This window comes from Vipera ursinii, assembly GCF_947247035.1.
Source record: "Vipera ursinii genome assembly, chromosome: 5".
Taxonomy (NCBI): Eukaryota; Metazoa; Chordata; class Lepidosauria; order Squamata; family Viperidae; genus Vipera; species Vipera ursinii.
Genome location: NC_139518.1, coordinates 47467288 through 47481924, shown reverse-complemented (window position 1 = coordinate 47481924; position 14637 = coordinate 47467288). Strand labels below are relative to the sequence as shown.

At 38.9% G+C, this 14637-nt stretch overlaps 1 protein-coding gene across 1 annotated transcript in view; it reads left to right on the top strand.

The window, feature by feature from the left end:
• ARL3 (ARF like GTPase 3) overlaps positions 1 to 14407 on the top strand; it is a gene marked incomplete at its 5' end in the record, with an annotated part of 45071 nt that extends 30664 nt beyond the window's left edge. The window contains 2 exons of the mRNA XM_083363293.1: positions 340 to 525; positions 11552 to 14407. Of these exons, the coding sequence (XP_083219419.1) occupies positions 340 to 525; positions 11552 to 11599 (234 nt within the window). The 3' untranslated portion in view covers positions 11600 to 14407. The remainder of the gene's footprint in view (positions 1 to 339; positions 526 to 11551) is intronic.
• Between the last annotated feature and the right edge of the window lie 230 nt (positions 14408 to 14637).

Here is a 14637-nt window from a genome sequence, read left to right as displayed (position 1 = left end):
ATGGATTGTTTTTAAGAGCTATTCCATTATACTGGCAAATTCAGCTTATAAGTGCGCTTGTATATGTTACATTGGCTGTTCCTTAAGTACTTGAAGGTTGGGATTGGCAATCCATTGCTGTTGCCCTGAAGGCAGTTAGTCTATACTCTGTTATAATTTTAGAAAAACTCATTTTAGATTATGGTGTTAGTGCTTGCTTGTGTTATATACCTGGACTCATTATTCTAGCATCAATACTGCTACAATAAAACATTAGGTTACAATATTTCTCCAGAATTGTTTAGGGAAAAAATCTTGTTCATTTTATAAAAAATTCTGCGCATGTCTTCATGATTTCAGGAACTAGCAGAGCTGGTGGATGAAGAAAAGCTAAGTGGCGTTCCAGTACTCATCTTTGCAAACAAACAAGATTTACTGACGGCAGCCCCTGCTGCAGAGATTGCAGAGGGTCTGAACTTGCACACAATCCGGGATCGAGTCTGGCAGATTCAGTCTTGTTCAGCCCTGACAGGAGAGGGCGTGTCGGTGAGGAGACAATGTTTATTCTGGCAGAATAGCTTTTCTACTGATCTGAAAGAGATAGGCATTTCCCCTTATTTTGCATCCCAGTGTTTTCAGTGTAAGCTACGAAGCAAATGCATAGTAAGAGAAATGTCATTTTTAACTCACTCGGCAAGAGAGAGGCTCTATGTGTGATGGATTTCTCCACTGCAAATCACACACTAACTCATATTTTTGCCCTCATTCTTGTTGGATTGTCCTCAAGTAATTATTTGCTTCCTTTAACAACATACATTCTATATTGCAGTTTAGTTTTAGGAGTAATATTTTTATTGCACCAGTTTTTATTTAGCCACCCTTCTTAATTTGTTTTTGCCACAAATAATTATTTAATAAGCTTTTATATTTTATGTTGTGTAAAATTGTGAACGGTATAAGTATGCACGTATCATTCCATATTTGTAAGTGGTCCCTCTATTATCCTGTTTTAGCCCTATTAGTAGGATATCTGTGTATCTTTGTGCATTACTGCATTAGGCAGAGTCACCAAAGAGATTGAGAATAAGATTGATGACAGTAGGATTCAGTAAAAGTGTGCTGAAAAGGAAATAAAATGCAGGATGAAGTTCCATTTTTCCTGAGTTAAATTTCAGAATCTGGTCAAGATGGGCTGCACTCTGGACCAAAACAAGGCAATTTCAAAAGCTGAAGATTAGGTCCTTATAGAGCTCCATTAATATGCATAATATATTCATTAACAAACAGAAAACCATTGGGATATTGGGGAAAGTAAAGACCTTTTATTTATTCCAATTGCCATTCCTTTTCTATGCCTTCCTTTTTCTTCAGTCCAGCACCATGGCAGAAAGCCCCATCTATCCCAGCAGTGGACTCTGAAGCTCTAATCACAAACACCCTTGTTGCCCTGCACTCCGAGACACCTGTTGCCCTCCTCTGCTGCCCCAGCTGACCTTTGCAATCATCTTGCTCCCAGTGTTGTTGAGTCATGCCGGGCCTGGCTGTTTGTAAGATGACTGCTGCCCATGGAAGGCCTTCTTCCCCAGGTTTTGTGAAGAAACTGCCACATGTAACATTGGGAAGAAAGCCTCATTCATGCAGTAGCTGCCTCGTGAAAGGCTAGGCTGGGCAGCAAAAGCAAAAATTTGGCAAAACTCAGCTGGAGTGGCAGAGCGCAGGGCCTGCCTGCAGAGTGCAGGAGGCCAAAATGGAAGAGATAGGCAAGTGTGTGTGTGTGTGGGGGGGATGAGGTGGGGTTGAAGAGATCTTAAGTACAGGTGGGCTGCTAGGAAGTCAGATTTTGATCAAGTGACTGTGGGGGCGCTGCAATTGTAACTTCTGGGACCAGCCATTTGTTGTAAAAGTACCATTTGTTCAGCACTGTTGTGCAGATAGTCTTTGCTTAATGACCACAATTGGAACCAGAAGTTCGGTCATTGAGTGAAATGGTCTTTAAGTGAGATGACTGCTTCAATCAACAACCATGATTCCAGCATTCCTATATGTGGTCGTCAAGTGATTTCACAGGTTAAGTGAATGGAGTTCCAGGTAAGGAGTGCAGGAGTGCCTCAGCAGGGTGGAAATGGCCCTGAGAGGCCTGGTGCACACAAATTAGGTAGTGCTGCAGTGCAGTGTGCACCCAGAGAGGTCACATAAGCCAATCCTGGGGGTCTCGACAGCCTCAGCCTGTCCCAGTAGGATGGCAAAAAAAACACCACGCCACCCCCAGGAAGCACAAAACACCCTGAGGGTCCAAGAATATGGTACAAAGCACTCTAGTCCCCATGAAAGGCCACATGTCTGTGCAGCCCCATCCAGTCTGACCGGGCTACAGTGGCTGAGGACTTTAGCCAGCAGGTAGGGGGTTTCCTTCTCCCCTGGATGGCTCTGCTGGCCAACAGGCTTCCAGGTACAAAGGTGGGGGGAAAAAAAATCACGAGTCCAGATGGAGGAAAGTGGTGAGAGGCAAAAATAGGCAGTAGAAGGAAAAAGCGGGGACCAAGGGAAAAAGAAAGAAAAAGATGGCTTCCCCCATGCATCTTCCTCTTTGCACATTGAGAAAAGGAGACTTGCTTGGGATTTCCATGCTGGATGCTGCTCTTTGTAAAATATTTTTGGTCTTTTCTAAAGGGTAGACACAGGTTGTTCTCCTGGCTCAATGTTAGATTTTTTATGGTGGGAGTGGCTTCCTCCTGCTTCTCATGGCAGCTATGGTTTTCTTTTGCTTTTCCCTCAGTCTCCACTTCCTCCCTCTGGTATTTATTGTTGACACTCATCACTTCTCTCCAATGTGGACTCCAGTGATTTTTTTTCTTCCTCTGTAAATGGTGGCCTGGTGTTGAATAGCAGAGCTACTATCCAAAGGCCCTGGCAACTATAGCTAGGTACTTTCTGGGGCTGGGAGCAATGTGTGTGCCTCTCTCTCTCACCTGGACTCTGGAGCAAGGCTGGGCTGGGGCTTCCCAGGCATTTGTTCCTTAGTATTTGTGTGGGAGAGCTTTTTCATTCCCAGTTGTCAGAGTTTCCTGGGTGTGCATAGATGGATAAGAAATAGTGGGCAAGTAGGGGAACTTGCAGTGCCTGTGAAGTTGTAAGGGTGAATTAACTGCCAACTGCCCAATTTTTCATTGTATGACCCTAACCCTTAACTCTAGGCCCAGGTCGTAAGTCCCTTCATTCAGCAGCACTATATTTTCAAACAGTTGCTGAAGGAACAATTGTTAAGCGTGAACTACCTGTAACTAATTTCAGATTTAAGGCTTAATAATTTTCTGAGGAAGTTTGAATTATATGAATGTATATTACTTTCCCCTTCATGGATTACTGCCTTGTCATGGCGAAGGGGCTTGCGTAATTCAATGAAGCCATGAGCTATGCCGTGCAGGGCCACCCAAGACAGGCAGGTCATAGCAGAGAGATCTGACAAAACGTGATCCACTGGAGAAGGCAATGGCAAACCACTCCAGTATCTTTGCCATGAAAACCCTATGGACAGTACCAAAAGGCAATACGATATAATGCTGGAAGATGAGCCCCTCAGGTCGGAAGGCATCCAATATGCTACTGGGGAAGAGCAGAGGGCTGCTACTAGTAGCGCCAGAAAGAATGAAGCGACTGGGCCAAAGCTGAAAGGATGCTCAGCTGTGGATGTGTCTGGTAGTGAAAGGAAAGTCCGAAGCTGTAAAGATTTATTCTCCATAGGAACCTGGAATGTAAGATCCATGAATCAAGGCAAGCTGGACGTGGTCAAACAAGAGATGACAAGACTGAACATCAACATCTTAGGAATCAGCAAACTAAAATGGACAGGAATGGGTGAATTTAATTCAGATGACCATCAGGTATGGAGTAGCCTTCATAGTCAATAAAAGAGTAGGAAAAGCAATACTGGGATACAATCCCCAAAATGACAGAATGATCTCAGCAAATAGCTGAGGAAAGGCAAGGGAGAAAAAGAAAGATACGCCCAACTGAATGCAGAATTCCAGAGAATAGCTAGAAGAGATAAGAATGCCTTCTTAAATGAACAGTGCAAAGAAATAGAAGAAAACAATAGAATAGGGAGGACCAGAGATCTCTTCAAGAAAATTGGAGAGATAAAGGGAATGTTTCATGCAAAAATGGGCATGATAAAGGACCAAAATGGCAGGGACCTAACAGAGGCAGAAGAGATTAAAAAGAGGTGACAAAATTACACAGAAGAACTATACAAGAATGAGCTTAACATCCCTGATAACCACGATGAGGTGGTCACTGACCTCGAGCCAGACATCCTAGAATGTGAAGTGAAGTGGGCCTTAGAAAAACTGAGCAACAACAAAGCTAGTGGAGGTGACAGTATTCCAGCTGAGCTATTCAAAATCTTAAAAGACGATGCAGTAAAAGTGCTACACTCAATTTGCCAGCAAATTTGGAAAACTCAACAGTGCTCACAGGATTGGAAAAGATCAGTTTACATTCCAATTCCAAAGAAAGGCAGTGCCACAGAATGTTCAAACTATCGCACCATTGTACTCATTTCACATACTAGTAAAGTTATGCTTAAAATCCTACAAGCTAGACTCCAGCAGTATGTGGATTGAGAACTACCAGAAGTACAGGCAAGATTTCGAAGAGGCAGAGGAACTAGAGACCAAATTGCCAACATACGCTGGATCATGGAGAAAGCTAGGGAGTTCCAGAAAAACATCTACTTCTGCTTCATTGACTATGCTAAAGCATTTGATTGTGTGGATCACAACAAACTGGCAAGTTCTTAAAGAGATGGGAGTACCAGACCATCTTATTTGTCTCTTGAGAAACCTATATGCGGGTCAAGAAGCAACAGTGAGAACTGGACACGGAACCACTGATTGGTTCAAAATTGGGAAAGGAGTCCGGCAAGGTATACTGTATACTATCGCCCTGCCTATTTAACTTATATGCAGAGCACATCATGAGAAAGGCAGAGCTAGATGAAGCAAAAGTTGGAATTAAGATTGCCAGGAGAAATATCAACAACCTAAAATATGCAGTTGATACCATTCTAATGGCAGAAAGTGAAGAGGAGCTAAAGAGCCTCTTGTTGCGAGTAAAGAAGGAGAGTGCAAAAGTTCAGTTGAAACTAAACATTAAGAAAACCAAGATCATGGCACCCGGCCCTCTCAATTCCTGGCAAATAGATGGGGAAGAAATGGAGGTAGTGACAGATTTTATTTTCCTGGGCTCCAAGATCACTGCAGATGGGGACTGTAGCCAAGAAATTAAAAGATGCTTGCTCCTAGGGAGGAAAGCCATGACAAATCTAGACAACACACTAAAAAGCAGAGACATCACCCTGTCAACAAAAGTGCGTATAGTCAAGGCTATGGTCTTCCCAGTTGCAATGTATGGCTGTGAAAGTTGGACCATAAGAAAGGCTGAGCGCCAAAGAATTGAGGTCTTTGAACTATGGTGCTGGAGAAGGACTCCTGCGAGTCCCTTGGACTGCAAGGCGATCAAATCAGTCAGTCCTAGAGGAGATGAACCCTGACTGCTCTTTAGAAGGCCAGATCCTGAAGTTGAAACTCGAATACTTTGGCCACCTAATGAGAAGGAAGGACTCACTGGAGAAGAGCCTAATGCTTGGAAAGATTGAGGGCAATAGAAGAAGGGGACGACAGAGAATGAGGTGGCTGGATGGAGTCACTGAAGCAGTAGGTGTGAGCTTAAATGGACTCTAGAAGATGTTAGAGGACAGGAAGGCCTGGAGGAAAGTTGTCCATGGGGTCGCGATGGGTCAGACATAACTTTGCAGTTAACAACAACCAACAACAATATTACTTTATTTTAAAACATGGAAAGCTCTTCTGTTGAGTTGGAAGGTTTTTCTGCTGATTCTGTATGGTATCATAATTAATAAGGGAGTACCTTTAACCTAAACAAGGTTTAAAAGATGACTATTGCCTTTGTTGTAAATAATATTCTGTCCCCATTTCTTAGTAATTTGTGCATTTGTCAGTTTCCAAGTTACGAATCATTTATACAGATATGGTTACATTCATTTGGCATTTGTTTTCTTAGATTCCAAACATCTCCCATCATCCACAATATGAGCTTCATCAATCAAAACATATGGTGAATAAAGCTTTTACCTAAAAGAGGCCAAAATCAGTTAATTTAAACAGGAAATACATTTGGTCATTGTAGAATGTTGGAATATTTTATTTCTAATTAAAAATGCTTGCTTTATCTGAAAAAATACTCCTTTTATATCAAACATGCATGAGGAATAGATCTTTGAGACAGATAGGCATCAAAGTTACATGCCAAGGGCAGACGTATTATTCTTCTGGTACCAATGTATCTAGTATACACACATAATGCTACCAGATTATCTAAGCATATACATTTGCTCCACATTTGCATGCATGCATCACATTTTATGATATCAAACTTCAAAATTTGAATACACACACACACACACACACACAGAGAGTTTCGTCTTATGGCCACAATTGAGCCCAACATTTCTGTTGCTAAGCAAAGCAGTTAAGTGAATTTTGCCCCATTTTATGACTCTTCTTGCCATAGTTATTAAGTTAGTAACGGTTGTTAAGTGAATCTGGCTTTCCCATTGAGTTGTTTGTCAGAAGGTGATCACATGACCCCGGGACACTGCAGCTGTCATAAATATGAGTCAATTGCCAAGCGCCTGAATTTTGATGATGTGACCATGGGGATGCTGCAACAGTCATAAGTGTGAAAAATGGTCATGAATCACTTTTCTCAGTGCTGTTGTAACTTCAAATGGTCATTAAGCCTACTGTTGTAGGTCGAGGAGTACCTGTATAGGGTATTCAACATTTCTTAAGGAAAACAGATGATCCGGATGGTGGGATGGAAGATAGATTTTGTTAGATTTTAAAACAAGCTTAAAATTCAGCTACTATACAGTCTTTTAACCCAGCAATAGTGGTACTAAAAGCTTTTAAAGTTTTTTGAAAGAAAACTAGGTGAAAAATTAATTTTAGTTTAATTTCTAGCCTTTTGAAATATTTCATTCATGAACTGTAAAAATATGTTGATATTTCTTTCAGTGCAGCTTAAAAATAGTTTCATAGAAAGATAAGTCAGCAGAATTACTTCCTTCCCAGCTAAGCCTTCTCCCCCACAAGAATTTGACTAAATATAAAAACCATTTGCCTCTCACATAACTGCATATAAATTTAGAGTGTCTTCTTCCTTCAGAATCAACCTAGGTGTGATCATCCTTCTTTCACTCACATTTTGAAAAGCATCCACAAAAGGCTGTTGTCCAATCACTGTCATCCTGGATTTTGCCTTTTGTTCTTCCTTCTTTTCTCAAAATGAAAATAAGATTGTTTTGTTTTTATAAAAGTAGAAAGTTCATAGGAATAGTTCTCACTTTTTTAAAAGGCAGGTTTACACATGGGAAAGATGTGTGGGGAAAATATATAAGATATAACAAGGTAGCGTGATATTATTGTACAAGTATATATATAATTTTATAGCAGTATCACCATTATTGTTATGGAAAAAAATAATACAGTGTTATAAATACAATATATTATTATTGTGATATATAAATCACACAGAACCACATGAAAAATCAGATATGAGCTTTTCCTGTCATCTACCCATGACCTAACAACTCCTTGTGGATCTTGTTGAAGCTTTGCTATGAAAATAAATAATAGAAACTGACTTTAGAAATGGCTAAGGAACGTGAGACTTTATTGCTGATACATGTTGAATAAAAATTGAAAATAATTTTATTGAAGTTTAAAAATACAAAGAAAAAATGAATACAAAGAGAAATATAAAAAAGACAAAAATAAAAATGCAGACAGAAAAAAGGGGGATAGGAAAAAGAGAGAATATATATAAAATTTAGAAAACCTAGAAAAAATAGAATAGACTTCCTCTTTGATCAAGAAAAGTACAATTTCAGTAACTTAATATCTTCCCTTACATTTCAATCAAAAATCTCTTCATCCTATATCTTATTCTTTATCTGTTAACAAATAATAAAGCCTCATCATTTGATCTTAATCAGCAAAAGTCCATTAAGTGCATATTGAAAATGCATATTGTTGTGCAAATCTTTTGGGGGGAAAAATCCATTTTACTTAAGTTGCAGTCATTTACTCATTTTCTTGGGAATATGCCCCTCTGGAATAACTGATTCTGGCATATCCTAAGTGGTTTTTCTTTTAAAATTAATAATTTATAATCCGATCTTAGTATCAAGAACTGAAGTTCTGGCTTCTCAGGCAAAAATGTGTTGCAATTTTGAATTCATTTACTGATGAAATAAATCAGACTGAGCTTAGGGAACTTAACTTCTTGCGAAAATATGTACAACTGAACTCTTAGAAATTTTACTCCTGACTCATGACAATAAGAAAGTACCCAGAGATTCCATATATAGAATTTAATGATAGGATAGTCATATGGGAGAGGGAAAGTGCACAGGAAGTTAAGAGCTGATTTGGGGGTGAGAGGTAGATAACTGAAGAGTATGGATAATATATTAATAGGGGGAAATTTGTCCTAACCCCAAGGCATAATATGAAAAAAGAATATTGTAGCAGATGTAGGGGTTGGAAGGTCAGTTTAATTAGTTTTCTAGGTGGTACTATCATGTATAAAATCAGGAAGATTACAGACTTCAAGATGATTGAGATTACATTATAATGAATATATTATATACATTTAGAAAATTATTTAAAATGAGTTTCCTTAACTAAAAATATTAATTAAGATTGGAATCTGCTGTGATCGTGTACCAATACCCTTTTGAAAAGTTGGTTTGATTTTCATTGATTACCCAATGTAAAGTTATAATCAAGATGCTTTGGATATGGGTGTGTGCCTGTTTTACCCTCCTGAGCAGACATGTCAAACACAAGGCCCGGGGGCCGGATCCGGCCCGCGAAGTGGTTTCATGTGGCCCGCGAAGCCATCCTGGAAACAGTGAGGGAACGGCCCCACTGCCTTGGTCCTGGCCCAGAGACCCTCCTTCTGCCAGAGACCCTCAGATCTGCCCCACTCCTGCCCAGGCCCCCATAGGCACCCTTGATGCGAATGATGTAGAGCTGGCCACGCCCACCCAGTAGGCCATGGGCACTCTAGCCACGCCCACCCAGTAGGCCACACCCACCCTGGCCATACCCACCCGGCCCCCTGAGGGCAACCGCAATGCTGAGGCGGCCCTCAATGAAATTGAGTTTGACACCCCTGCTCCTGAGTGTCAGTGAAGAGAAGCCATTGCCATAGCTGAGATAATAGCTTTCATTACAGTAATCATGCTTCCTAATGTCAGAGACTTCTATTGTAAGCAGATTTGGTTCTTCCTATTTAAGGAGGTGAACTAAAGAGACAGACAGTCATGCTACTTGTAATATATAAATGAGGATTTATAAAATGGAGTTGAAAATGTGAATGTGCAAGGAATTGTGGCAATAGAGTTTTCTCAAGAGGGTTTCATCCACATGAGATATACTAATCAGTACAAATGTGTTCTTTATTAGTAAAAGTATATGTATTCAGGCAGTATTTTTTAAACCATGTTACTTTAGTTCATTTTACAAAAAGCAGTTCAAAAGCGAAACATATCAGGCTAGGTATCAGTCTTTTATTATATAAACATGAATGAGCCAGACATGGTCGACAACATTTTTTGCAACCTTTTGAGTTTACCTACCCCCAAAACTAAATATTTGGCTGGAAATTGATAATAAGGAAGTAATACAGCTACTTACTATGGCTTGGGATCTTACAATGACAATGAAGAGTCACAAAGCATTATTTGCGCCAATGCATATGCCATGATTTTGATTAAACAGAGAAGCACAAAAAACACATTTTCTTAATCTTTTTCTTTTGTGTTTGGTGATTCTATGGTGGCAAATTTTCAGCCTTTTTAAGAATTACACCTTTGCTTGCTCACATATAAAGTGTTGAGAATTTGTCACCTGGTATGATTTCACATTTCTTGCATAAGTTTATCATAATGCTACTTTAATGTTTCTTTATGATCTTCTTGAAACAGTGCTGTTGTCAGACCTATCTTTAAAATGAGGACTTATCTGATAGAGTTTCAGTTACTCCTGTCTTCCCCCAGAATTATGGATTGTTGTGCTTGTTCTGACTGAATCGTCGCTCATTGAATCTATGATCATTAGAGTTTGGAATTCTGGAGGGCCATTCACAACTAGAAGGCACAGAAGTGCTTCTACTGCGTCTGCAGCTTATTGCAACAACAGCTGGTATTGCAAGATGCATTCCTTACTATTGTATATAGTATATGTACAATAGTACATGGTATATATTGATCCTGATACCAGAGATATTAAACAAAGGTTCTATTTGTCATCTTAACGTCTGTCAAAAATCATCCATGGTTGTGTATTAATATGTTGCATAACATAAGGACAGTACGGCCACTTCAAAGTGGCTTCTCCTCATTGCTGTCTTCTTTTTTCATCTAGCTTCTTTGGCAAATGTTTTCTACATGTGTGTTCCTAAGCCTTTGGAACACTATACAGTCTTTGTAAAACTGCACTGTGTTTATAAAGCTGCACTGCTTTCTAAAAGCTGCTGAAGGCACCGCAGCTTCATGAAGACAGCATAGTGTTTTGAAGACAGGACAGCTTTACAGAGACAGTCCAGCATTCTAAGAACAGTGAGAATGAGGACCCAGATTCTTGGGGGCAATTAAGCTGACTTTGTAATAATGCCGCTTGGGGTGTGTGTGAAAGCCCTAATAAGCAGGCATATACATAGAATGAAGGCTACTGCTAAGCTTGTAAGCCGCCCTGAGTCTTCGGAGAAGGACGGGATATAAATGGAATTAAAATAAATAAATAAATAAATAAATAAATAAATAAATTTACAAAGAGAGCACTTGAAGACATGTGTAGGAAACGTTCACTGAAGAAGCTGGGTCTGCAAGAGACGGCAAGGGGCTTTTGCTTTGGCTGCAGCAGATGGACAAAAAAGGAGAAAAGTCATTGCAGGGAATTGGGAGAGAAGGCAATGGGCAAATGAATGCTTGATAGCACTTGCTGTTGATGTGAGCCAGTGCCCATTGGGCTGGTGCACCTGAGGCTTCCAAGGACATGGCAGACAGCCCCAGAACCATATGATTATGGGGCTGTTTGGCGTACTGCTAAGCAAGGTGCAAGCCATTTAAAGAACAGAGATGGGGGAAATAGGTGTGGGTGGAAATTGCAGGCGGTGCCTTACCTTACTGAGGTTCAGGATTTGGAAGGGCCAAGCCTGGAATTACTTGGATTGGGGTGGGTATTCACTTAAAGACTCTTGATTTCTTGATTAAACAATTGCATTGTAGGGGGGGCCTGGAATTGCTGCTGTAAGTTTGTGTGGTCAATGTACAATTGTGATCATAAGTCAAGGACAGCCTGTACTAGAGGGGACCAAGAGAAGACAGAAAAAAAGCTTTTGCAAACCAATCTAAGAGAAAATTTGTCAGGATCTGACTACCTGTTTTGCCTAACCTAATGTTCTTTTTCTACTGTCTTTAAAGGATGGCATGAACTGGGTCTGCAGAAATGTCAATGCAAAGAAGAAGTAAATCAAGCTGAGTTGCCTGGAACTAGAGAAACAGCAAGAGCCAAACATGCTAGCCAGCTGCTAGTGTCTGACCAAATATTGTTCCATCTGCCTGCAGCTACAGCTGTTCAGACTGGTAACCGTAGCTAAGCCTACTGCTTCTATAGGAACTTTATCTGTTGACTAGTGTCATCCCCATCCCCATGCAAATCTTTCTTTCATCCTTTTTGAAAAGTAAATAGTATTAAGGGTCTCCCTGTTGTTCATACTAGCAATGAAAATAGGAATGGGTTGCAGTCTGACATAGGACACTTCTGATGAGTTCCACAGAGGTCAGATTATTACAACAATATATATCAATGGCCACATCCATTCTGAAATCACTCAAGATCCTTCCCTGGTCCAGTTCAGAACTTTTCTCATTGTCCAATAAAGTGATCTTTTGTTCAAGCAAATGCTTCAGTTTTAAAATATACATACCACATTGCTTACAAGGCACTCATTTGGCCATATGCCCAAGGGTCTGTCTTTCTTTCACAAAGACATCTATAAAACTCACTTTCCTAGCGATTGGAATGAAAAAGCAACAACTCATGCAGGATGCCATAATTTGATGAAATAAAACAACTTGTTTGTAGTGGTTGTTATTATATTTATATTTGGCCTAAACTTTCCCCAAATGTCAGATTTCACTAAGAGTTTTTGGAAATTCAAGCTTATTGCATTGTATTAGTTCTTGAAAATAGATTTTTTTAAAATAGTGAAAGTAACTCAAAGCTCAAAATCTTATACAAGAAGTTAGTAACAATAGGCCTTGTCATGTTCTGAAGGGCTTTGATGCAAAATTTGATTCAGTATACCTGAAATCTATAAAGTCAATGAATTATATCTGGTAATACAAACAGAAGAAAATTGTGAAGTGAAAGGTTTTGTCCATTTTAAGTAGTCATGACTTTATGTATTTTTTTGGTGAGTTAGTATAGTTTCCCGGCATTCTCATTTACATTTAATATTGCTAAGTCTGCAGGAAGTCATTGTCTAGATGTCAATCAATCAATCAGTTTATTACAGCCTTAAGGCCAGACACAATCAAAATATATAACAGCAGTAACAAACAGTGTGAAATATTGAAATTTGTCAAAGATTTATCTTTGGCCATGAGAACGTTGTTGCACCAAAATGAAGAGCAAGAGAAGAGAATCAATAATATTCTAAATATATTCCCCAGAAAGGCACATGATTTAATAAATCTTAATGTGCTGCCACAATACCAGTACATGCCGTAGGTTACTGCTTCTTGCCTCTTAAGTTCTCATTTCATGGGGTTACTCTTTTGTGCAAGAGATCACTTGCAGAATATAACCAGATTGTAAGGCTGAAAGAACTGTGGAAATTGAGACGTTCCCTCTTGTTCCTGGAGGAAGTCTTACTAATCCTCAAACCACGGGCATCTCTTGTGGAGAGCCAGACAGCGTTAGCTTCTTTCAAATATTCTTTATCCAATTACTACCTGGTGATCCTTGCTCATACCTTACTGTTTTTGGGGTGGGATGGGGCAGATATTTTCCTCCTTGGTATCTTAAAACAAGCACAAATTGTAGATTACATGTATCTGTCTCACCTGCTTCTGCTGGTTTATGAGAGATCATAAGCAAACATTAAAAGAAGTAGGAGGTATAAAATGAAGTTTGTGTAACCATCCAAATACTTCTAGGGAAGCCAACTCTGCTAATTAAATACATGCTCCAATTCCTAGGTTTTTTAAAGAGTATTTCATTTTAGATATGCCATTATATACAAAAGCTAAAATGTTGCTTGCCATTTAAAAATAAAACAAAAATGATGTGTAATCCTTTAATCCAAATATCAGAGGCTCATGTCAATCAATTCAAGAATAGGTATATTGTATATTTCTCTTATATATCAAGCTCTTCGTCTCCAGAATTCATTGTTGTGTTGGAAATACATTCTATTCCTATGCAGTTTGACCTTCAAGCACACTTTTCAGCTCTCAAAATTTTTAGATACAAAATTTCCCATTTTTCTTAATGCATTTGTTGTTGAGAAGGATTTAATTGGAATAACCAGAAAGAATCAGTGTGCTCTTTTGAATTCAGCAAGCCCCCAAATTCCAGTGTTAATACATCTATTAAGTTTTATTCATTCTGAACTAAGAAAATATTTGAAGCGCCCTCTCCTCCCAAGGTGGAATTGGCCTAATGACAGTATCTTGCCAAAGGTAATGGCTTAGTGGATAAATGCCTCATGAACAACATGGAAGAAGTGATAATTCATAGAACAATCTCCAGTTATTCCTTACAAAATGAAAATGCTAGCAGAACACAGCATTAGTTAGCTGTTCTTAAATCAATCTCCTCATGCCCAACTTTTAAAAAAAATCTCTTATTGGTCCTTATAATCTTCCCCAGTGAGCAATATGTCATAAGTATGCTACAATGTGTAAACGCCATACTATGAGTACTTGGCAAGTTGCTTTTCCAGTAAAATATTATTTCTTTTTTATTAAACTGTGTTGATATATTTAAAGGTAGGTCAGAAAGGTTGAAGTGTAGCTTGAGACACCTGGTTTAACATGTTAAATTTAACATGTTAAAAGATACTTAAAAGCATGGTTCAAATGTGGTTTAATTGTTTATTTTCATCACACACACCTTCCTTACTCTCTAAACAAACATTTTCTCATAAGATCATGTCAAATGCTTTATAAAGCCATGCCTGCAAATGTTATCTAGCACACTTTTCTTTTTTTTTAATTTAAAAAACACACAATTTTATAAGCTCTTCTTTTCTAAAGTTAATGAAAAGTCTGACAAGATTTGGTAATATCAAACCTCTCTGTATACATTTCAATATTTGGCAAACTTGAATTAAATTTGGAAGAAATAACTAAGACTTTATGATTGTCTGTCATTTTTATAATAAATTTTCTATATTATTTCTTTTAATGAAAATGGTTGGAAGAATAGTGTGAAACGGACCGACTGACATAATGTTTCCATTCATTTCATCCTAAAGTGGTATTTTTTATTGTTTCTGTAT